We start from the raw sequence: 25210 nt of genomic DNA on the forward strand, positions 1-25210 counted from the left end.
CTGCATTTAATTTAATGGTTGGGGTGTGAGTGAGAGTACACACATCACAGCTGTAGGTGGTCAGTATCTCTAGTCATAGGATAGATGAACAGGAGGTGGAAAAGCTACTTAGGAGGACAAATTTAGTATGAAATATCAGATTCCGTACTTTCAAAACAAACAGGATAAACTGACTATCTTTCTTTTATAAAACAAAACACCTAGGATGACACCCTAGAATACCTCTGCAAAAACATACAAGTGGAAATAAAGAAAAAATGACTGTTTTTTTTAACTACCACTGTGTTGCTTAGTCACTCAAGAGAGCAGTTATGTGCTCCCAACAGTACAACAAGTTTGTAATTTTAGCACTGGAGTTTTTGAAGAGAATATGCACATAAAAGTCCTTGAGGGCCTGACTAACGTATAAGCTACACTAAAGGAGTGAGTGGTATACTGTATCAACAGAAGTTTCTGCAAGACAGAACTCTAAATCTTGAAAGAAAAAAAAATTCCTAGCCTCTCAAGATCTGTATTTGGAATATGAAGGATGAGTTTAGTGTAGAGAATGGAAAGAAATTCCTGCAGCGAGTCTCTGGGTACGCAAAACTTGACTGAATTAATAGCATTTCCATGTGTGCCAAATTTTGACTTAAACCACTGACTCTTCATATTGAGATATCCCAGTAAAGATCACTAGGACTTACACTACACAGTCCCAGAAAAGTTGCCAACGAAACTTTTCAAGGATACAATACAGGAAAACAATCCAGCAACGAAGAGGCCTCACACAGACACATGAGTGGTATGTACCAGTGTTCTGGCAAGGTTCAACTCAGAATCCCAGCAACTGCTGTAATCCATTAGTCGAGTCAGGATGTCAGCACTAGCATGAAAACTAAGCAGCCTCTTCAATACTATACAGTTATAAAGGTAATTTTTACTTCATCCCTACATAGAAGTCTTTATCAAGAAACATCAGCTATTCACACTTCATCTAATTGCAAAAGGCACCCAGTGCACGTGTGTTAAAAAGAGGCAGAACCAGACTTCAGAAATAATTTCTCAAAGAAAGAAAGAAAGATTCTTCCACTGTACACTTTAAACTATTTCATAATGTCTCTGGATTAACAGTACAACAGCATGTTGTTCTTGGTGCCTTTTCACTGAAGATCAAAGGGAAAAGCTCCATTATACTGGCTTCTTAACATTACCCATAATGTACTTTTTAAAAATGTATTTATTCATGTCAGCATGAAACTCTTATGTAGAGAGACAGCAGGTGACACACTTGACATCTCTATGTAACCCAAAGAAAAACAGAAAATAGTGTAGGGAGAGGGGAGGCAGACCAAAATGATTTAATCTGTAGCCAGAACATAGGAATAAGTATTGGGTTAGATCCCAGATCCTAAAGAAACAAGAAAAAGAAGTGTCTTTGAGTGAACCAACCTCAGATGCCACAAAACTTGATTGTAAAACATTGTACATTCAGAAATAAAATACAAGCAACTCAGACTTACTTTGGGAGAGCAAGCTGTGCACTTGTCAAATGCAAGGCTGACAGGAAGGACATTATCAAATCTTGATAAAAAGCCACGAATCTGGAAAGAAATAAAATGTACATTCATATCACATAATTATAGTAAATGTATTTCCAAAATTCTAGCTGAGTTAGACACATTCAGCAAGGGGATGAACATCATCCTATACCTCTGCAAAATCAGAGTGGTGCCAATTTAATGGCCTCAATAGTCTGTTCTACTAAATCTGTATTGGTACAATATGTGAATTGTTGATTTTTCTACAGACACATGAATGTTAGGACAATATAAATGCAATATTATTTAAATATGAACAGAGGCACAGCACCACCTGCAGTTTGAATTTTTTAGTTAATGTCAAGAAAAAAAATAAAAAGCCATGTCATAACTTTTTTCTGTGCATTTCCCTACATTCTCTCCCTTTATAAAAATTACAATCTGAAAATGTAAACATTGTGCATTCCCGTACCGAACAGCCACTGCTGACCTATTTGACATATTAGAAAAGTATAAACAAAACTAATACACACACAAGATTTCCAGATAATTGGATCTGATAAAATGTACACTCCGTATAGACTTTGGGCCAAGGACTGCGTCTTCCAATATGTTTGCACAAAACCCAACAGATTAACCTGGATGCTGGTTGAGGAACCTTAGGACTATTACAATACAAATAATTAACACAAAAGTGTTTTTCCTCTCTCCCCATTTTTAATTCTCGCTTTTTTGGTAAATGCAATTCATTGTTAACGTCATGTTGTACTTGATGAATTGTTAAAGTAATCAGCTGCTTGAACATTGGAATTCTTTGTATAGAACTAAATTTTTTTCTATTATCTTCTTAGTTTGCTTTCCCAGATGAAGTTTCCAGTAGGGACTCAGACCAGAAATATGTTTTTAAACTAAAGTGGATTGAGCATTTAGATCGTAAACTCTCTGAAGCAGAAACCATCTTTTTATTGTATGTGTACACAGTGCCTAATACAATGGGGTCCTGGTCTGTGACTGGGTGCCCTTGCTATACAACTAAAATACAATACAATAATAAAAATAATGACTAATTCGATGTTTTAGAGTTCTTATAACATTTTTATTATAACTGATCATTGTGCAACATATTCTTCCCCCTCCCCCCCCCCACACACAATATGCCTGCAAGGCTGAATAAATGATTACATAATTCCATTATATTTTTAATTGCCACATAACTATGCTTCAAAGTCTACATTTTCATCTTTGAAAAATGCCTCATCTGTAGACATTGGATGAAATCTGAGACTCATTGTAGATACTGACAACACTCAGTGAAGCCAGGATTTCACCCATTATGTTTTTCAAAGATAACCTTCAGCATGAGATCTGAATGTACACTAATGACATAAATGGAAATATTAACCCATCTGCGACAGGCTGAAACAATAGCTCTCTGTGATGTGAACTATCCTATTCATCTCAATGGATATTATCTCTGAAATATGATGGTATTTTAAATGTCATTAACCATTTCACTACTGAGCATTTTAGCAGAAACTTGTCTATTTGTCATTGATGGATGCAGCGGCAGGATGCAGAGGGGCAGCTGGTTGCTCTAAAGGTCACCAGCATGGGGAACAGGGAATTCAAGCCCTTCTATTCCCAAATTTAAGACAAAACTGCTCCTGTCCCAAAGAGGGAGGAAAAGAGGAGGCCACTTCCTAGAAACCACAGTACAAATAAGTGACGGTCACGTTAACACCACCCTATATCGAAAACCCACTGACCGCTATGCCTACTTTCATGCCTCCAGTTTCCATCCCGGACGCACCACACAATCCATCGTCTACAGCCAAGCACTGAGGTAAACCGCATTTGCTCCAACCCCTCAGAGAGAGACCAACACCTACTAGACCTTCACCAAGCATTCTCAAAACTACGAGACCCGCATGAGGAAACAAATAAGGAAACAAATCAACAGAGCCAAATGTGTACCCAGAAGCCTCCTGCTGCAAGACAAGCCCAAGAAAGAAACCAACAGAACTCCACCGGCCATCACCTACAGTCCTCAGCTAAAACCTCTCCAACACATCATCAGTGATCTACCACCCATCCTGGACAACGATCCCTCGCTTTCACAGGCCTTGGGAGGCAGACCAGTTCTCACCCACAGACAACCCGCCAACCTTAAGCATATTCTCACCAGCAACCACACACTGCACCATAGTAACTCTAACTCAGGAACTTATCTGTGCAACAAACCTCAATGCCAACTCTGCCCACATATTTACACCAGCGACACCATCACAGGACCTAACCAGATCAGCCACATCATCACCAGTTCATTCACTTGCACATCCACCAATGTAATATATACCATCATATGCCAGCCATGCCCCTCTGCTATGTACATCGGTCAAACTGGACAACCCCTACGTAAAAGGATAAATGGACACAAGTCAGATATTAGGAATGGCAATATACAAAAATCTGTAAGAGAACACTTCAACCTCCCTGGCCACACAATAGCAGATTTAAAGGTGGCCATCCTGCAGCAAAAAAACTTCAGGACTAGACTTCAAAGAGAAACTGCTGAACTTCAATTCATTTTCAAATTTGACACCATCAGCTCAGGATTATAAAAAGACTGTGAATGGCTAGCCAACTACAAAAGCAGTTCTCCTCCCTTGGTGTTCACACCTCAACTACTAGAAGAGGGCCTCATCCTCTATGATTGAACTAACTTCGTTATCTCTAGACTGATTCTTGCCTGCATATTTATACCTGCCTCTGGAAATTTCCACCACATGCATCTGACGAAGTGGGTATTCACCTACGAAAGTTTATGCTCCAATACTTCTGTTAGTCTACAAGGTGCCACAGGACTCTGTCGCTTTTTACAGATCCAGACTAACACAGCTACCCCTCTGATACATAATTTTGTTGCTCCTGCCACATAATCTAAGTCTAATATGTCACAACATGTTCAATAAAAGATATTACCTCACTCACCTTGTCTCTCACAGGATGTTCTGCTTCGTACAGAATTGAAAATCAGTTGTGTTTTAAACATCAAATCATATTGGTAAACTCATTCTCATCTGAATTTACCATAGTCCAAAATAATATTCCTCTCAATTGCTATTCCTAGCGTAGTGGAAGAAACCATGAACATGTAGTAACCTTGCTAGAACTGATGCCTAGATTTCATGCACTTATGAGACCATTACAGTACCCAAGTAGAATGGAGGGTTATCTCTAACACTACATGTCCTTGCTTTATAATGTGTTCCATTATAATATCAAGATCATTTTAATTACACCTCTACCCCGATATAACACAAATTCGGATATAATGCGGTAAAGCAGAGCTCTGTGGGGGCGGGGCTACGTGCTCCGGCAGATCAACGCAAGTTCGATATAACATGGTTTCAACTATAACACGGTAAGATTTTTTTGGCTCCCGAGGACAGAGTTATATCGGGGTGGAGGTGTATTTAACAGATTCTGCATTGCATTAATATTTACACATTATTATTATTATTAACTTACCTCACTATCACCCTGGTATCTCTGATGGTCACTCCTACTATAGATGCTTCCAAAATGCTTGGGAGATATTGACATTATTACTGCCTTTCACCGTTATTATGTTGGCCATTTTGTAATTCTGTTATGCTGGGAAACCCATAACACTGCCATAGAGTACACTCAGGTCAGTTGTAACAGATTAATATAAACAGAGAATAGTAAGGGCTGGTCTACACTAGGGGGGGAAATCGATCTAAGACACGCAACTTTAGCTACGTGAACAGCGTAGCTGAAGTCGAAGTATCTTAGATCGAGTTACCTACCGTCCTCATGGCGCGGGATCGATGTCCGCGGCTCCCCCTGTCGACTCCACTACCGCCGTTCATGTTGGTGGAGTTCCAGAGTCGACAAGAGCTCATTTGGGGATTGATATATCGCTTCTAGATGAGACGCGATATATCAATCCCCAAGAAATCAATTGCTACCCACTGATAACAGTGGGTAGTGAAGACATAGCCTAAGACAACCAATAGTCTCAGCATACGTAACAGCATCATTTCAGTGTAAACTGCATTGATTTTGCCATGTGCTTTGGTAACTACAGTAACAATAATATTAAATTAGCCATGTGTGACAATATAATTACACATGATCAATAGTTTATCAAAAAAGTGTCTCATTGCTCAATTCACCTTTACATCAAATATACGTTACAACTGAAGGAAGGCCATATTTTAAGTAACATAAAACACACAGAAAAGGTCTGAACTGGCAAATTAGACAGATTGTACTCATACAACCTTTGTGCATTCAGCTTTGAACCCAACAGCATTCTTTATCAACGGGATCTTTACTCTATTATTTTGGTGAAAAGTAACAGTAATAGATGAACAAAATATATCATTATCCAAACTACAGAAACAATCTAATAGAAGTGAGCAGGTTTAGGGGAGTCAAAATCTGGTCACACATTCACACCAGTTAGTGGATTTTGGGGAGCTACATTAAAAGCCAGTATGGAGTACAGTTCAAAAGAAAATAAAAACCTTTCAGACAAAAAAAAAGATAAGTTCAACATAAAAATATTGTATTCCATCCTGACAGCGGCTGGCCCCAAAAGACTGCACAACAATTCATTTATGGTATCAATTTCATCAGATTTGCTTAGTCTAGACACTTCAGTTTAACAAGAGACTGGCAGAGGCTAACCTGTCTACTAAGAACTGAATCATAATTTCAAAACCATAACCGCACATTAAATTACCTAATGGCCACATCTGATACTTTTTAAACAGTGAACTTTATACAGCTGTAAGAAAATGACATCAGGGCAAGCCAGATATTAGGCGACATAACCTATGATAGTTGAATTTGTCCTTGGAGGCTCCTGAATTCAGTTTGTTCTCAGCATCTCCTGGAAACTAACAAACTACCAAGAAAAAAAAAAAAAACAAGAGGCAAGCCAACCCAGGACAAGAACCTAAATGCTTCTCAAAATACCTATTGCAAATTAAGCACAGCTAAAATAGAGCTATTAGAGGTTATGACAGCAAGCAACCAGCACACAAAAGAATGTACAAGAATAAGCGGGAGTAACAACATCTACCAAAGAAGATCCCTACTCTAAAATAAAAAGAGCAGTCACAATCTGCTATGTCAACAATCCTGGGTTAAGAGTATGGCTATGCCTATGCTTAAACCGCTGCTGGAGCTGTGCCACTGTACCACTTCAGTGAAGCCACTCACTACAGCGATGGGAGAGGTTCTCCCACTGTTGTAGTTAATCCTCCTCCCTTAGAGGGAGATAGCTAGACTGACAGAACAATTCTTCTGTCAACCTAACCCCATCTACACTGGGGGTTGGGCTGGCTTAACTATCTCGCTCAAGAGTGTGGATTTTCACAGTCCTGAGCAACGGAGCTGCGTCAATTTAACTTTTTAAGCATAGACCTGCAGTAAGATTCACCAGGACAGTCCCTCTGCTGGTGTAAATCGCCATAGCTCCAATGAAGTCAAATTCCATTGCAAAAGCAAGAGCCCAAAGAAGAGGCTGAAGGCTACGTCTACATTTAAAACCTATAGTGGTACAACTGCAGTGATACAGCTTTGCTGCTGTAGCACTTCAGTGAAGACACTTACTACAGCAATGAGAGGGGCTCTCCTGTTGCTGTAGGTAATCCATCTCCCCCAGAGGTGGCACCAAGGTTGACAGAAGAATTTTTCCATCACCGATTGCTGTCTACACCAAGTTGTAGGTTGGCTTAACTAAGTCTCTCAAGGATGAGGATTTTTCACGCTTATGAGAGACGTAGCTATGCTGATGTAACTTCAGTGTGGACCAGCCCTTACACTGAGCATGTACTGTGTCCGTTTGGGTCCTTGTTATGTATGGTCTGTCAGGTTCCATTAGACTGCACTTTTATCTCAGATTTACTGCAATGGTACGTTGTGACTAGTGGGCAGGAATTAACTCTGGTGTCCTCTGCCAACATTATTAGAAACACTTAAAAGCTTTATTGACTTCCTTTTTTGATATTACAATAAAACAAATTAATTCAACGACAGGACTCTGGGTTCAAGTTGTTACTTTAATGATCTGACACAGGTTCCCAAATGCATATCAGGAAGAAATTTTTTTTTTCTCCCTAACCCTCTCTCTTATCGCCCCATTTGTTTCCTTCTCCTATTTTCTTCCATGGTATTCCTTAGTTCTGCACGTCTCTCTCACCCATGGCCTGGTGCACAAGGCAATCACCCTCTCTTCTTTCAAACCCCTTCTTCCAAGAGGCAAACTAAGATAGAAACATGTCATGCACTGATCATAAAACTATATTTAAAATCTACAACTAACCTATACAACAGGACCATGTTCTGGGTTTATTTGTCTATTCACTTAGATCACACGGTCCTTGGAGCAGGGACTACCTCTTCTTCTGTGTTTTGAACACCACTGGTGTTTAACAAACAAATAAGAATACTACAAAGAAATTCAGATCTTATGCTGAGATTATCCTGAACTCACCTTCTTATGATAGAGAGTCTCCAAACACAGGGCCAAACAGTCTGTGGCCAAATTCTGCCTTTAGAAGTATGCTGATGGATTTCCTCCAAAGGCAGATGGTCCTATCACTATTTACAGTTTTAAGGAGACTATTTCATTCTAAATTCTGAACTATGTGGCATATTATTGCAATTAACCACTTGGTGGCACTGACATACAATATCTGAATTTATATAGGCAAGTACCGGTAACTATATTACTTGTTACTTTTATTTTCTATTCAAAATAGATACATATCAATCAAATATTACTTTCTTGTATTAAGCCTCATTTTTATTACATTGTTAGCTTTGATTTATGCAAGCAGCCAGGCATCACACATGAATGGTGTGGAACTGGGCATAATTGAAGAACAGGTCATAGAAGTCTCAAATTGGATGCCCAAAAACTGAGGACTACACTCCAATCCTTTTAGTCAAACTGAAAGAGAAGTTAATCACCCTCCTCATAAATATAATTCATCAAAATGAGTCTCCCTCTGGGGGCTCCACTTCAGGTGCGGGCAAATGCCTCATGCACCTCTGGTGGGAGCTTGTCATTAGCAATGTCTGTTCTGCCCACACATGCACTGTTGATATCCTTGTGCCCTGCACTGAGGATATATCAAGCTGCACAAGTGAACCACCCTCAGCTCCCTCTCCACCACTGAGTCTTAGAAGCTCTGAAGCAGAGGGTAAGGAAGCAGGTAATGGAGCACCCACAGGGAGACACATTTCAAACAACTACAGTGACTGCACACAGTGAGTAACCTCTCTTTCTTATTCAAGTAATGATCCTGAATGCTCCACTTCAGATGACTCCTGAGAAGTATCCCCTATAAAGAGGAGGGAACTCTGGAACCAAGTCCAGAACTGCATTGCAAACTGCCAAATCAGATCTAGAAGCGCTGACTAGAACATAGCATCTGGAGACGTACATACCAATGACCATGTAACAACTCTGCAGAGCTCAGATACTGGGACATTCTCAAGTAGAGCCATAGATGTAAACTGTGCCTTTGTAGAGTGAGCTAATACACCAGAAGGGGGTGGAATGCTCGCACCACCGTAACAAGCAATAATACATCCAGAAATTCATTTTGATAGCCTTTGGGTAGGAACAACAGAACCTTTAGATCTATCTGCAAATGCAACTAACAGTCTAAGAGATTTCCAAAATGATTTAGTCCTATATAGTTAGAAGGCTAAACACCTGTCATAAACAGATAGCTAAGGGTTAATGTCTCTTTCACCTGTAAAGGGTTAACAAACAGTGACCTGCAACACCTGACCAGAGGACCAATCAGGAGACAAGATACTTTCAAATCTCGGTGGAGGGAAGCCTTTGTTTGTGGGTTTTGGGTTTGTGCGTTGTTCTCTCTGGGTCCTGGACGAGACTAGAGGTGCAACCAGGTTTCTGCCAATCTCCCTGCTACAGTCTCTTATCTATTCAGAATAGTTAGTAAGTAAAAAGGCGGTTATAGTCTTTTACCTTGTTTTTCTTATTTGCAGATGTGTACTTGCTGGAAGTAGCTTAAATTGTGTTTCTGCTGGAGAAAGGTTCTTTCTATTGTCTAATAGCTATAAAAGCCCTGTATATTTACCATCTTGATAACAGAGACAATTTTTATGTTTTTCCTTCTTTATTAAAGTTTTCCTCTTTTTTCTAGAATTTAATTGTTTTTTTTTTTTGGTTATCTTTTGTAAGACTTCAGGGAAGGGTCTGCACTCACCAGGGAATTGGTGGGAGAAAGAAAAGGGAGGAGGGAAGAAAAACCTGCTCTCTGCGTTTATCTCTGTATCTCTCTCTGGGGAAGAAGGGAAGGGGAAGCGGTGATTCAAGGAGTTGAATCACGGTGGTCTCCTAGTGTACCCAGGGCGGGAAAGAGCTGGGAGGAAGAAAAGGAGGGGGAAGGGAAATGGTACATTCCCCTTTGTTGTGAGACTCAAGGAATCTGGGTCTTGGGGGTCCCCACGGAAAGGTTTGGGGAGACCAGAGTTTATCAGGTATTCAGAATCCTAACTGGTGGCAGCCTATCAGATCTAAGCTGGTAATTAAGCTTAGGGGAATTCATGCTAGTACCCATATTTTGGATGCTAAGGTCCAGATTTGGGAATTATACTATGACAACACCCTCCTCACATCTAGAGTATGGAAAGCAGTCTCCTGATTGGAATTATGTGGTTTTGGAAAGAAAACTGGAAGGTAAATGATCAGAATCAGAAGAAACTCAGACACCTTAGGAAGGAACTTGGGGTGTGGCTGTAAGGAAACCTTGTCCTTATAGAATACTGTGTTAGAGGGGCCTGCCATTAAGGCCCCAATTTCTCTGACTCTGTGGCTGATGTAATAGCCATTAAGAAAGCTGTCTTCATAGACAAATTCTGTGAGGAGAAGGTTGCAATTGGTTCAAGGGAAGGTTTCATGAGTTTTTTTTTAAGAACTAAATTAAGGTCTTGAACTGGGGAACAAACTTTCACCTGTGAAATAAGATTTCCACAAACCTTATACTTGTAGGGTGAGCAAACAGCAAGAACCTTCCACTGTGGTATGCAAAACTTTTAATGAACCTTAAGAGAACTGACAGTCCCATTTTCTTTAGTTGCAGCATGTAATCTAGAATAACTGGAAGTGAGGCAGATTTGGAAACAACTCCCTGAAGTTTGCACCAGTGACTAAATCATCTCCACTTTTGCAGGTCAGTATTTCTGGTAGAATTTTTCCTACTATTTAGTAATACATGTTGTACCTCTGTAGAACAGGCTGACTCTAATTCTATGAACCATCAAGGAGACAAACCTTGAGGTGGAAAATTCTCAGATTGGGATGCAGCAGTCAACTGGTGTCCTGGGAAAGGAGCTGAGGAGTGATCGGAAGACTTACCTCTGGACAAAGAGCTAGGTGAAACAGTTAAGGAAACCATGCCTGCTTCAACCACATTGGCACTATTAGAATAACTGTGGATTTGTCCTGTCTGATATTGTTCATTCTGAGGATCAGAGGCTTTGGGGAAAAGGTATAAATCCAAGAAAAGTATTCCCCAAGGAATTGTGACCTAAATGCCCCACTCCCTCTTGAACAGAATAGACGGCATTTTGGATAAGAGGCAGAAAATGAAAGCAGGCATTTCTGATCACTGTAAGCTTCAACAGGTTGAAATGGACGGTGGTTTCACGGGGTGCCCATCTGCTCTGTACCTTGAGAGCATTGAGGTGTGCCCTCACCCACTCTAAAAGAGATGCATCCATGATTACAGTTAGCGTTAGTTAAAGGAAGGGAACTCCTGCACCTACATTGCGATGAACCTTCCATCAGCATAGGGAGTGTTTCACCTGCTGAGGAACTGATGCCAGTTTGTGCAGGCTGTCTCTTTTTAGTGAGTACACTGACCTGAGCCATCCCTGGAAACAATGGAGTCATAATCTCACATTTTCTGTCACAAAAGTGCAACTGCCATGTGACCTAGAAGTCAAAGACTGTTTCTGTTGAAGTCTGAAGGCTCCCTCGCATACTTATGACAAGGTCTGATAGTGTCATGAACCTGTCCATGGGAAGGAAGATCTTGGATGCCAAGGAATCCAGGGATGCTCCTATAAATTGTATGTTCTGTATGGGAGTCAGTGTCGATTTCACCCAGTTCAACTGAAGACCCAAGTCCAAGAACAGAGAATGTGCTGTCCACATGGCAATCAACACCTCTTGGCACAATCAACCCCTGAACAGTCTGTCAACAAGGTACAGGAATACCATGTCTGCCTGATGATGCAAATAGGCAGCCACTACCAACAGAACTTTTGAAAAAACAATTGGAGCCCAGGAAAGTCCAGATGACTGTACCCAGTACTGAACCCAGCCTGTGACAAAACACAAGAACCTCCTGTGGAATGGGTGTATCGTTATGTGGAAGTATGCGTCTTGAAGGTCGAGGGCTGAAAACTAATACTCTGAATTTAGAGACAGAATAGCAGCTGTCAGGGTCGCCATTCTGAACTTTTGAGACTCAAAAATTTGTATAAGAGTCTTAGATCTAACATGGTCTCCACCCTCAGTTTTTCTTTGGCACAAGGAAGTACCTTTAGTAGAAGTCCTTTCCTTTGTGCTGACCAGGAACCAGCTCTATTACTCCAATATAAAGAAGGGTGTTTATTTCCTGTCTTCATAAGAACTCATGAGAGGGGTCTCTGAAGAGGGACAGGGGAGGGGAATGAGGAGGAGGGAGGGAGATAAAATGAACGATGTAGCCCAGCAACGATATTTCCAGCACACATTTGTCCTGAGATGATATGCTCCCATGTTTGTCAGAAACAGAAGAGTCAGTCTCCATATGGGAAGAGGCAGGCAAATCGTTGCAGCTGACAAGCTGAAGAGATGAGAGGGCTCAAACCTTAACCATCCTGTCAAAACTGGTGCTTCAAAGACTAAGTATGCTGCAAAGTTGTATCAGGTGGATTAGAGGATTTATTTCTCCAGAACCTGTTTCTCTTTCCAGACCATTGCACCAGGTGGGATCTTTGGACTGTTTGTAATATACTGAATTTCCTTTTGTTCACTGGAGTGTAGTGGCCCTAGAATCTTCAGTAGTATTCAACAATTCATCAGTATTATCCGCAAACAACTTCAGTCAATCAAATGGGAAGTCCTCTACTGTATTCCAGACTTTTCTGGGGAAACTAGACAACTGGAGCCATGATGCCCCTGTGCATTACCATTACTGCTGCATCCAAAGCCACCTGGAGAGATGGTCTGGCCAATAACCATCTCTCAGCTTGTTCCTTTTGGTCTGGAGGGAGACCAAAGAACCAAACTTTTGCATACTTTGTAACACTGTTTTTGGCCCTTAGCACCTGGTAATTTGTGATGTGGAAATGTAGGGTTGCAGATGAATAAGATTTTCTCCCCAGAAGGTCCAAGTGCTTCTGGTGTCTGTCATGTAGGATGGACTTACACCAGTGTTGCTCTGTACATTCACTGAGTCAGCTACTAGAGTTGGGTGGAGGGTGAGAAAACAGGAACTCAGAGGTATTGGTGAGAACACACTACTTGTTACTGGCTCTCTTACACATATAGTGTTACTGTGGCCAGTGTGCGGCAAATGCATTGCGCAGGTTCCAGCACAGCCTTGTCAACAGGAAGGGCAACTCTGGATGGCATCGCAGAGTGAACAACATCCAATAGCTTGTGTTGAGATTCTTTGACCTCATCAATAGGTATCTGCAGAGAGTCTGCCACATGTTTAATGAGGTCTTGACACTGCCAAAAATCATCGAGTGATGAGGGGATAAGATGATAGTCTGAGGGGTAGCTCCTTTCTCTGCCCTAGCCTCCTGATCCTCAAAAATTTCCTCCTGTTGAGTGGTGTGCTGGGGAGTGGAAGCTTGAGTTGAGCTTCTTGATAGGAGAGGGTTGGAGAACTGCTGGTAATCAGCTGCCCAGGGATCCCAATATAAGCATGGAGGACCATATGGGGGTGGGGGTGGCATCCAAGGCTGTTCCTACCAAAAGCAATGAGGTCCCTGGACATGAGGGAAGAAAGAGAACCCACAGAATTATAGACCAGTCAGTCTCACCTCAGTTCCTGGAAAAATCATGGTCCAGGTCCTCAAGGAAACCATTTTAAAGCACTTGGAGGAGAGAAAAGTGATCAGGAACAGTCAACATGGATTCACCAAAGGCAAGTCATACCTGACCAACCTAACTGCCTTCTATGATGAGATAACTGGCTCTGTGGATATGGGGAAAGCAGTGGACGTGATATATTTTGACTTTAGCAAAGCTTTTGATATGGTCTCCCACCGTATTCTTGCCAGCAAGTTAAGGAAGTATGGATTGGATGAATGGACTGTAAGTTGGACAGAAAGCTAGCTAGATTGTCAGGTTCAACAAATAGTGATCAACAGCTCAATGTCTAGCTGGCAGCTGGTATCAAGCGGAGTGCCCCAGAGGTCAGTTTTGTTCAACATCTTTATTAATGATCTGGATGATGGGATGGATTGCAGCCTCAGCAAGTTCGCGAATGACACTAAGCTACGGGGAGAGGTAGATATGCTGGAGGGAAGGGATAGGGTCCAGAGTGACCTAGACAAATTGGAGAATTGGGCCAAAAGAAATCCGACGAGGTTCAACATGGACAAGTGCAGAGTCCTGAACTTAGGACAGAAGAATCCCATGCACCACTACAGGCTGGGGATCGACTGGCTAAGCAGCAATTCTGCAGAAAAGGACCTAGGGATTACAGTGGATGAGAAGCTGGATATGAGTCAACAGTGTGCCCTTGTTGCCAGGAAGGCTAACGACATATTGGGCTCAGGGCCGGCTCCGGCTTTTTTGCCTCCCCAAGCAGCAAAGAAAAAAAAAAAAGATTGAGCTGCCACCAAAGCGGCGCAGACGGAGTAAAGGACCCATCGTTGAAATGCTGCTGCAGACCCAGACGTGCTGCCCATTTCTATTGGCCTCCCTAGGCACCTGTTTCCTTCGCTGGTGCCTGGAGCCAGCCCTGACTGGGCTGCATTAGTAGGAGCATTGCCAGCAGATCGAGGGAAATGATTATTCTCCTCTATTCAGCACTGGTGAGGCCACATCTGGAGCACTGCGTCCAGTTTTGGGCCCACCACTGCAGAAAGGATGTGGACAAATTGGAGAGAGAGTCCAGCGCAGGGCAACAAAAATGATCAGGGGGCTGGGGCACGACTTATGAGGAGAGACTGAGGGAACTGGTCTTGTTTAGTCTGCAGAAGAGAAGAGTAAGGAAGGAGGGTTCCAAAGAGGATGGAGTGTGGCTATTCTCAGTGATGGGAGATGACAGAACAAGGAGCAGTAGTCTCAAGTTGCAGTGGGGGAGGTCGAGGTTGGATATTAGGAAACACTCTTTCACTAGGAGGGTGGTGAAGCACTGGAATGGGTTACCTAGGGAGGTGGTGGAATCTCCTTCCTTAAAAGTTTTTAAGGCTCAGCTTGACAAAGCCCTGGCTGGATGATTTAGTCGGTGTTGGCCCTGCTTTGAGCAGGGGGCTGGACTAGATGACCTCCTGAGGTCTCTTCCAACCCTAATCTTCTATGATTTTTCCTGTATCTTTGAGAAAGGGGGTTCCTGTATGGGTATGCAGGAGACGCCTGAACAGGGATTGATGATAATGAAAAGGAGGTGAATTAGACTTTACTGAAGATTTATAATGGTCTGGAGACCAAGTGGTTCTTCATACCAGGAGATCATCGATACTTGGAAGCAATGGAGACTCTGGCTCAGCAATCACGATAGATCCTAAAGTCTTGCAGTACCAAGCAGAGTTGTGGTACCAAGTCGAGTTGCAGCAGTAGGTGAGGTTGTGGTTCTTGTGGTCTGGCTCTGAAGTGGAGCAAAGGCAGTGCTCCATGATTAACAGTCGCAGCTTGGTTTCTCTATGCCCTGGATTTGAAGCCTGAACAGAAATTACATTTCTGTGGGATGTGGGACTCCCCTTGGCAGTGAATGCACTTAGCATGTCCATCACTGACTGAGATCCCCCCCTCTACCCATAATGCAGTATTTAAACCTGCTGAACTAGGCATGCCACTTTCAGCGAGGACCTACTGGGAGGAAATAAGATAATCTTCCAAATAACCAGTAACTAACTACTACTAACGAAAAACTAAAATATTCCAAGCGAGACTGCAAGACAGCAAATAGCCAAAGCACGCACAATGCAGACATGCTAGGATCTGTCCCAGGCCGGGATGGCTGAGAAGAAACTGAGGACAGTTCGCCTGTGCAGTCTGATATAGCTTTGGTGAGGGTCATGAGGATATCAGCAGCGCATGTGTGGGCTGAACGGACACTGTTAGTGAAAATCTCCAATCAAAGGTATGTGGGACACTACTCGAAGAATAATAATGCCTTACTCTATGAGCAGTTCTATTGCCATCAGACTTACTCATGAAGTACCGTCAGTTTCAATTTGATGCCAGTAACAATCAGAATCTGGGGCTGAAGCACCCAAAATTAGTGAAAATTATTTGAAAAATGAAGCCAAGATGTCCTTAAAAGCCACAGAAAAAAGTATAACTAGGGAAGAAAAAAGAGAGATGCAGCAATGTTATAAGAAATACCAACTAAAATTTGCCTAACGAGAAATTAGACTGGGAAACTAAGGCAGTTCCTTCCTTTTATACTAAAAGGATATGCTATGGGCAAAGGGGGCACAATGATAGGATTACATCTCCTTAACCAACAGGGAACTTTTTGTCCAAATGCAGGAAGACAGGGTGAGAAAGAAAATGCTGACCTTGCATGAAGGCATTGCAACACAGCTAACTATTATTGTGCAAATGTCTCTTGTAATAAACACAGGATTCCTGACCACTTTGTAAAAAGTAGTTTTACTAGACACACAAAGAACAGTTTGACTTAATGCGGTTCCTCCTTTGGAAGGGAGACAAAAATCTTAAAATTTGCAATAATGCTAGCAAGCAACTACACAAATACTAATACCATACTTTCCCCACATACAGTTGCATATTCACTGGGCTTAAAGAATGCAAAACAAAGGAGTGGCCAATAAAGTAATTCTTTAGACACTAAAAATCAGAAAAAAGTATCTAGTGAAGTAAGTGAATGGCTGGACAGTTGCATTGCTCAAAGAGATAAGCAATACATAATAGGATTAGTTGCCATAGTACTTAGAAAACATGGATTCCTATATTTTGACATTTGACACCCAATGAAGAAACTTTTGCTCAACAGTATCTGGATGGAAAAGACTGTAATTTAACATAAAATGTGGAAGCAAAACCATGTCTGACACAAGAACAATAACTAAATTAAGGTTTTCTCAGTCTGAAGCCTAATATTTTATGAAGGACATATCTTAAGAATACAGTTCAGTAAATGACAATGAGGCAAGTGAATACCATGCAAGGTTCGCAACAAAAACTATAGGCTACTTATAGGTTATATAGACAATTTTCATTTGCAGGAAGTATAGGGAATGGAAAATATTATTTTTGACCTACATGAACGGCTGGAGAGTTTCAATAGCAAGTGTCACACAGAATACAGCATTAGTGCAATCTTCTTTGCATCCAAACATGGAAGGCAGCGAACAGGAAATTATTTTCATATTAATGCTGATTCGGTATTCTTTACTTAAGACAAGGTAGAAATGTAATTCTGTTTTTACAAAGTACACCAGCATAAGATTGACATTTTGATACATATAGTAACAAGTGTAAGGTTAAAACTCATATATAATGAAGTCAGAGCAAATATATTACAATTTGATTTTTATATTACTATTTATTGAAGATTTAACCTTCAAAAATAGTGGTCACTGTTAAACACATTCCCTCTCCTCCCAACTTCAACTAAATATTGTTTTCCCCATATTATCCCATTTCTCTTAGAAGGAGCTATATCCACAATATTACGAAGAGAAATCTTTCTCAATAAAAGGCAGGACTTTTTAACTAAAAAAGCAAATACTTTTCAGTGTATATGTTTTCATTATGGAAGTGAATGACTTGACCATGAAGAGAATGAGGTTTTGCTTTGGCTGTTGTTTCTCCTTATCTAAAAAGGAAAACAATCCCCTCTGGATAAATGTAGAAATCTTTATTTGCACTCAGTTCAGATAATATGCCATGCTGTGCTAGGAGACTGATACAAAAACATCCCTGGAGCAAGTGAATTGTTCCAAGTAATCTCCTAAAACCTCCACAACTATCAAACAGGAAGTATGGATATTTTTATCACTTAAAATATATAAGCTGAACCGAATATGTATTTTTATATAGATCATTTCCTTTAATTCTCTGGACGTTACAAAAAACCTAAACAAACCGACCACTAATGATTTTTCCTTCTCTTTTTGGGACATTAAACTAAAGTCCAGTCTGATTTTACAATTTACAAAGACCCCAAATGCCACTTAAATACATGATATAACCCTTTATTAATGTCCTTCAGGATATCACACAACCCCAATTAGCCAAAGTTCTCAGAGGGACTGTCATAAGCAGATAGTAGGAGTTAATAAAACAGAAGTACTTTATATCTCTTTTGCTTGTAAAGGGTTAACAAAATCAGTGAGCCTGGCTGTCACCTGACCAGAGGAACAATCAGGGGACAGGATACTTTCAAATCTTGAGGGAGGGAAGTTTTTGTGTGTGCTGTTAGTGTTTGGTTGTTGTTCACTCTGGGGGCTCAGAGGGATCAGACGTGCAAGCAGGTTTCTCTCCAATCTCTCCGATACAGGCTCTTATAAGTTCAGAATAGTACTAGGTAGATAAAGTGAGTTAGGCTTATGGTTGTTTTCTTTATTTGCAAATGTCTATTTGGTTGGAAGGAGTTCAAATTGGTATTTTGCTGAAAGGATTTTAATTTGTACTTGTATACTTAGGCTGGGAGGGTATTCCCAGTGTCTATAGCTAAAAGACCCTGTACCTATTCCATTTTAAATTTACAAAGATAATTTTTACTGTTTTTTCTTTCTTTAATTAAAAGCTTTTCTTCTTTAAGAACCTGATTGTTTTTTTATTCTGGTGAGACCCCAGGGGACTGGGTCTGGATTTACCAGGGAATTGGTAGGGAGAAAGGAGGGAAGGAGGAGAGAAAGGTTAATTTCTGTGTTAGGATTACTTTTGCTCTCAGGGAAAATCTGGGAGGGGGAGAGAGAAGGAGGGGGGAAGGTAAATTTTCCTCTCTGTTTTAGGATTCAAGGAGTTTGAATCACAGTGATCTTCCAGGGTAACCCAGGGAGGGGGAGTCTGGGAGAGGCAAAGGTGAGGGAAAGGGTTTACTTTCCTTGTGTTAAGATCCAGAGGGACTGGGTCTTGCGGGTCCCCGGGCAAGGTTTTGGGGGGAACAGAGTGTACCAGGCACTGGAATTCCTGGTTGGTGGCAGCGCTACAAGTACTAAGCTGGTAATTGAGCTTAGAGGAATTCATGCTGGTACCTCATCTTTTGGACGCTAAGGTTCAGAGTGGGGAATTAGACCATGACAGGGACATTGGAAACTGTTGAATAAACAGAATTTTGGACAAAAGAGGAAGCCAGGCTATCACCTTGGAAATGCTGCGCTTTAAGTCCCCAGCACTGCATCACAGTCAAGAGGGGTTGTAGGCCAGCTTGGTAGACTGGTGGCCAATTTGGTAGAATGGTATCAAGCTTTACAAAGGATTGGACTATGGGTCCCGAGGTGGCTTTGAGGCATCTTTTCAGCTTCCTTCTCCATCAATACTGAAGCTAGCTGGCTGTTGGTTCTTTGTGTAAAGCAAAGCAGTTTCAAGACTGCTACTTTATGCTGGCTACCCAGGGCCATCCCTCCTTTCTCTGAAGGTAGTCCTGGCAGCTAGGGATTGTTGGGACAAACACACAAGTGTACACTGCCACAAGACTCGTCCACGCAGATTCAAACAGCACAAAGCAGCCAGAGTGCAGTCTAGGATCTGGCTATATATCTCCTTATTCAGTTAGGATACCTCATTTTGCACTACCACATTTATGTCATGTTTTTATCAAGACAAAATATGTGACATTTATTCTGTACAAGTCCCCATAGCTACATATATCAACTAGTTTATTTATTCCTAGTTCACTGACCTGATGAGGCACAAGCCCAAGAGAGGTAGGTGGTTCATTCATTCTGTCATCACTACTGCTAGCAACAGCATAACCACTGGCAAAAATCAAAGAAAGAAAATTAGAACAAAAGACTAAGCCTAAGGCTGGTGGAAAATCATCTTCTGAAATGTCTGACAGAAAATGACATATATCTTCACAAAATATTTATGTTAAAAAAACAAAACATTCCAGTTTTAAACCTGAAAACCTAAAAAATTGCAGAAAACTGTTGACCAAGAGGGAAAAATTCATTTTTGTCAAAAATTTTCATGGGGGAAAAACATCATTTCCAGACCAGCTCTAAGACATTTCCTTCCATAACCAACTTACGCTTTAGAGCCTTGATCTTCTAAGGGAACCAATTTGGAAGCTCCCTTTCATACTCAGCACAGGCCTGCAAGGATCCCTTTCCAACGTCAGGGCTTCAGAGACATATCACTTACTCAGATCTAAATCATAACTTCCTTTATTTGTTTTTCTTTTCATAGATTTTAAGGTCAGATGTGACTATTATGATTAGCTAGTCAGACTTCCTTCAAAACACAGGCCAGAGAATTTCACCCAGTGATTTCTGCTTTAAACCCAATAACTTTTGGGTTAAGCTAAAAAGATCACAATTTTTTGGTTTACAATGAAGCCTCTGATGGGCTTCATAGCAAATAGTTATGGTAGGTCCTCATTACAAAGAAATATGCAGCGGGAACACTAAGATTATTAGCAACATTTTTTTCCTACTGAAATGTTATGTTTTCAGTACTTCTTTTAAAGATAACAAATGCATAAAAGCAATAGGCAAGGCAAATGTCCCCACTCTTCAAACAAGAACTTTTTCTAAGCAAAATTCTAACTATTGTTGTAATAATGAAGTCTGCATTGCATGAGATACCTGCATATATTTATTAATATTCAAAACTTACAGGACTCCTCTAACTCTACTTAATGTGTAATAAAAATACTGGAGAGAACTGCTCCTTCCCCAAAATACCTGTTGTCCTATAAATACCTCCCTTTCCCCTCAAATAAGACTCACCCTTCTGGATGCTGCAAAACAGAAGCCATTAGCTCTACTGCAAGGGCTCCAGCTATCATGGCTAATCCTGGTCGACTGACTGTGCACTGCTGATCCAATGTCCGATCCCTGGTGGACTACAGAGAAAAACAATTCTCACACACACACACACACCCACTTACTTGAAAGTACTTGGCTACCCCATTGCACAAGAAATTTTTAATACCTGTCATTCAATGAATACAAGGTGGCAATATCTCTCTGAGTATCAGTAAAGGGGATTTGCTATAAATAAACATCACTTACAGTGACAAATTAGGTTTCATAAAGGGATCATTTTTAATGCAATAAAAAACAAACAACCTGAAATGGGTCCACAGTAACTATTTGCCTAAAGCTATACTCACATCCCCCGGTGCCACAACATCATTGCAGAAGTAGCAGCCAAGTTTATAGCCAGGGATGTTTGAAAAGAGCGATGATCCCAGGAGATCAGCAGAGCCAGAGGCATTGCTGGAACATGAATCACCAGACTCCTGCTGCTTTGGTTTCTTTAGTCCATGTCTCATCACAACAAATGTGTCAAATCCCAATGCAGCATTGATGACCAGCTATAAAAAATAAAGAAGAGCACAGGTAGCCAAAGAAAAAACAGCTTATATGTTTTGAAAATTATGAATAGAATTTTATTACTTACAATAAAATACAAACCGCAGTTAACAGTTAACTGTTAAAGAATGTCAAATTGTGTATTTAATTACCACAATTTTCTTCATACAATATATTTTCAGAAATACTATCTGCAGTTAGATTAATACAAACAATGCATCCCATTATCACCATGGACATCAGGCTTAATGAAGTGAGTTGAATTGCAGAGCTTGAGCCCTACAGAAATGCTGCGCTCAGACTTGGTGGGGATTGAGTTTTCTGAAATGGTAAACCATAAACAAGCTTCTCTGTGGAAGAAGTTGTGTGTATTTGTGTTCCAAAAACAAAAGGGGAAAAAGTGTAAAATGAGACATTCAGAACATAAATAGTGGGTCAAACCAACGGTCCATTTAGCCTAGTATCCTGTCTTCGAATGATGGCCAATGACAGATGCTTCAAAGGGAATAAACATAACAGGGCAATTATCAAGTGATTCTTCTCATGATCCACTCCCAGCATCTGGCAGTCAGAGATTTAGGGGCTGCATCCCTGACCATCTTGGCTAACAACCAATGATGGTTCTAACCTTTATGAACTTCTCCAATTGCTTTTTGACTGCCCTTCACTTAAGGAACTGGGGAGAATTGGGGCATTTATAAACTAATGTAACATTTATAAATTTAGGGCCAGATTTTGATCTCACACCAGTGATTATCCAGAGTAACTCCACTAAAGTCAGTGGGATTACTGCAGATCTAACTGGTGTGACTAAGATAGAAATCTGGCAAAGTAGCTAAAGAGCTAAGAGTTTGGCTCTAACTCACATTGTGTTTTCAAGTATGCCATGTGTTTTTTTTACAGTAGATTCAAGCAAGAGCTATTGAAGTATTCTGAATACTACCTGGGAACAGTAATTATTTGCAGGAAGAAGTCTTTCATTTCATTTGAAATACGATTCAGTATTTTCATTTCATTGTGATTTGAAATGTAACTCATTAAACACTCCTATGTGAAAATAGAAAAGCAACACAAAGCCACTTATCATCCAAAAAAGAGAATTTCTGATGAGCAATGCCAGTAATTACCTATTTAAGACCCTCATTCATGTAGAGTCAGAAAAGGAACCCAACACTCAGGATAAGATGGTTACTTACCTTTTGTAACTGTTGTTCTTCGAAGAGGTGTTGTTCACGTCCATTCTAATTAGGTGTGTGCGCATTACATGCACCGATGTCAAAATTTTTTCCCTTAGCAGTTCCCATTAGGACAGCAGAGGAGCCCCCTAGTGACGCCCTTATGGCACTGTATTTGCCGGCCCGACCCCCCTTCAGTTCCTTCTTGCCACTGACTCTGATAGAGGGGAAGGGGGGAGGGTATTGTAATGGATGTGAATAACACATCTCAAAGAACAACTGTTACCAGACCTAAGTAATCATCTTTTCTTCAAGTGCTTGTTCACATCCATTCCAATTAGGTGACTTCCAAGCTGGCCATCAGAGGTGGGTAGAAGTCAAGGAATGACTGACTGGAGGACAGCCCTGCTGACCACTGTATCATCTCTGGCCTGTTGGTTGATGGCATAGTGGACTGTAAACGTATGCACTGAGGACCAGGTAGCTGCGTTGCAGATTTCATGGATGGGTACCTGCGCCATAAAGGCGGTTGAAAACACTTGTGCTTTCATCGAATGGGCTGTGATTGCCGGAGCTGGGACCTTAGCCAACTCACAGCACGTGTGAATGCAGTCTGTGATCCAGGACGAGATGAGCTGAGAAGATACTGGAAGGCCCTTCAGTCTATTGGCTATGGCCACAGACAGTTGGGTTGATTTGTGAAAAGGCCTTGTGCGCTCTATGTAGAACACTAGGGCTCTTTGAACATCTAGTGTATGCAAGCTCTGCTGATGCGGGCTTGTGTGAGGCTTTGGAAAAAAACACAGGCAACTATCCTGTCCCATGTGGAACTGGGAGACCACCTTGGGGAGGATTCTAGGGTGCGGTCTAAGTTGCACCTGTCCTTATGAAACACTGTATAAGAGGGTTCGGAGGTGAGAGCCTTTAGTTCATACACTCTCCTTGACAATGTAATGGCCACCAAGAATACTACCTTCCATGAAAGGTAAAGGAGGGAACAAGCGGTCAGGGGCTCAAACGATGGGCTCATGAGCTTGGAGAGGGCCAGGTTCAGATTCCAGGTTGGTACTGGTGATCGAGAGTAAGGGTGCTCCCTCTCCAATCTCTTGAGGAAACGCATCACCATGGGATTTGAGAACACCAAGCGCCCAGATTCCCCTGGATGGAAAGCTGAGATAGCCATCAGGTGTACTCTGATGGATGAAAGCGATAGGCTTTGTTGCTTGAGGTGAAGTAGGTAGTCCAGAATAACCAAGATAGAGACCTGGAGTGAAAACAGACATCTGGCTTCACACCAGCAGGAGAACCTTTTCAACTCGGCCAAGTAAGTTGACCTAGAGAAACTGCTGAGCTTCAGTTCATCTGCAAATTTGACACCATCAGCTCAGGATTGAACAAAGACTGTGAATGGCTTGCCAACTACAGAACCAGTTTCTCCTCTCTTGGTTTTCACACCTCAACTGCTAGAACAGGGCCTCATCCTCCCTGATTGAACTGACCTTGTTATCTCTAGCTTGCTTGCTAGCATATATATACCTGCCCCTGGAAATGTCCACTACATGCATCTGAGGAAGTGGGTATTCACCCACGAAAGCTCATGCTCCAAAACGTCTGTTAGTCTATAAAGTGCCACAGGATTCTTTGCTGCTTTTACAGATCCAGACTAACACGGCTACCCCTATGATAAGTTGGCCTAGTGGAAGGTTTCCTGCTGCCAAGAAGTAGTTGTCTCACTGGCTGAGAGCACTGGCTCTCCATCAAGTTTAGCCATGGAGCTTCCAAGCCATGAGGGGCAGGGACTGTAGGTTTGGGTGGAGAAGGCGCCCGTGTTCCTGAGTGATACAGGGGTAAGGCTATTGGTACTAATAGTTCGAGGAGTGTTTTTACCAGTGCTGACGTGGCTAGGACGGGGCAAGCAGGATCACTATTACTCTGTCCCTGCATATCCTGAGCAAGATCCAGTGGATCAGCGGGATTGGAGGGAAGGCATACTTCAGGTTCTTTCCCCACTGCACTAAGAACGTGTCAGAGATGGAGCACAGGCTATGGTTTTGAAATGAGCAGAACCGAGGGCGCTGTTTGTTGTCCTTGGTGGTGAATAGATCTACTTGGGGATAACACTACTTTTGGAAAACTGACTGCAGGACATCTGATCAGACCGACCACTCGTGAGCTTGGTAGGACTTGCTGAGGTGATCTGTCAGCTTGTTCCTCACCCCAGGGAGGTAGGATGTTTCCAGCTGTATGGACCAGGCTATACAGAAGTCCTAGAGGAGAAGAGCTTCATGGCAGAGGGGTGAGGAGCAAGCTCCACCCTGTTTATGTAGAACATAGTGGTGGTGTTGTCTGTCAGGACTGTCACGCTGTGACCTTGCAAAGTGGCATGAACAGTTTGACAGGCCAGACGAACCGCTCTGAGCTCCTTCGGGTTGATATCTCGTGTTGCGTCCACAGACCTTGTGTTCTCAGTTCCCCTAGGTGTGCACCCCAACCCTACTGGTTGGTCCAGCTACCAACGCAGAGACTCTCGGACTTGCCTGGATACCGTTACTACCATGTCCAGGCTATCTTGTGCTGGGCAGTAACATGATGCGAGCCATGCTTGTAGGGGTCTGACACTCAGTCTGGCATGCTTGACTACATAAGTACAGGCTGCCATATGCCCTATTAACTTCAGGTAAACCCTCACAGTTATGGTGGGGTATTGTAATATCATCTCAACTATTTGTTCTATGGCCTGAAACCTGGGTTCTG

The 25210-nt window shown here is 41.7% G+C and overlaps 1 protein-coding gene across 8 annotated transcripts in view; it reads right to left on the minus strand.

The window, feature by feature from the left end:
• ATG7 (autophagy related 7) overlaps window positions 1-25210 on the minus strand; it is a 252195-nt gene that overhangs the window by 198823 nt on the left and 28162 nt on the right. For 7 of the 8 annotated variants that reach the window (XR_007774995.1, XR_007774996.1, XR_007774998.1 and 4 more), the window contains exons 5-8: window positions 21080-21283; window positions 20694-20809; window positions 19643-19718; window positions 1503-1583 (exon numbers count right to left, since the gene is read on the minus strand). Coding sequence is in view for 3 of the 8 variants with exons in the window: in XM_050957852.1 (XP_050813809.1) it covers window positions 1503-1583; window positions 19643-19718; window positions 20694-20809; window positions 21080-21283 (477 nt within the window). In the remaining 5 variants the exon portion in view is untranslated. Of the gene's footprint in view, window positions 1-1264; window positions 1391-1502; window positions 1584-19642; window positions 19719-20693; window positions 20810-21079; window positions 21284-25210 lie in introns of those variants that run through there. The other variant, XM_050957853.1, reaches the window with a different exon arrangement.

This window comes from Gopherus flavomarginatus, chromosome 6, assembly GCF_025201925.1.
Source record: "Gopherus flavomarginatus isolate rGopFla2 chromosome 6, rGopFla2.mat.asm, whole genome shotgun sequence".
In the NCBI taxonomy this organism is placed as follows: Eukaryota; Metazoa; Chordata; order Testudines; family Testudinidae; genus Gopherus; species Gopherus flavomarginatus.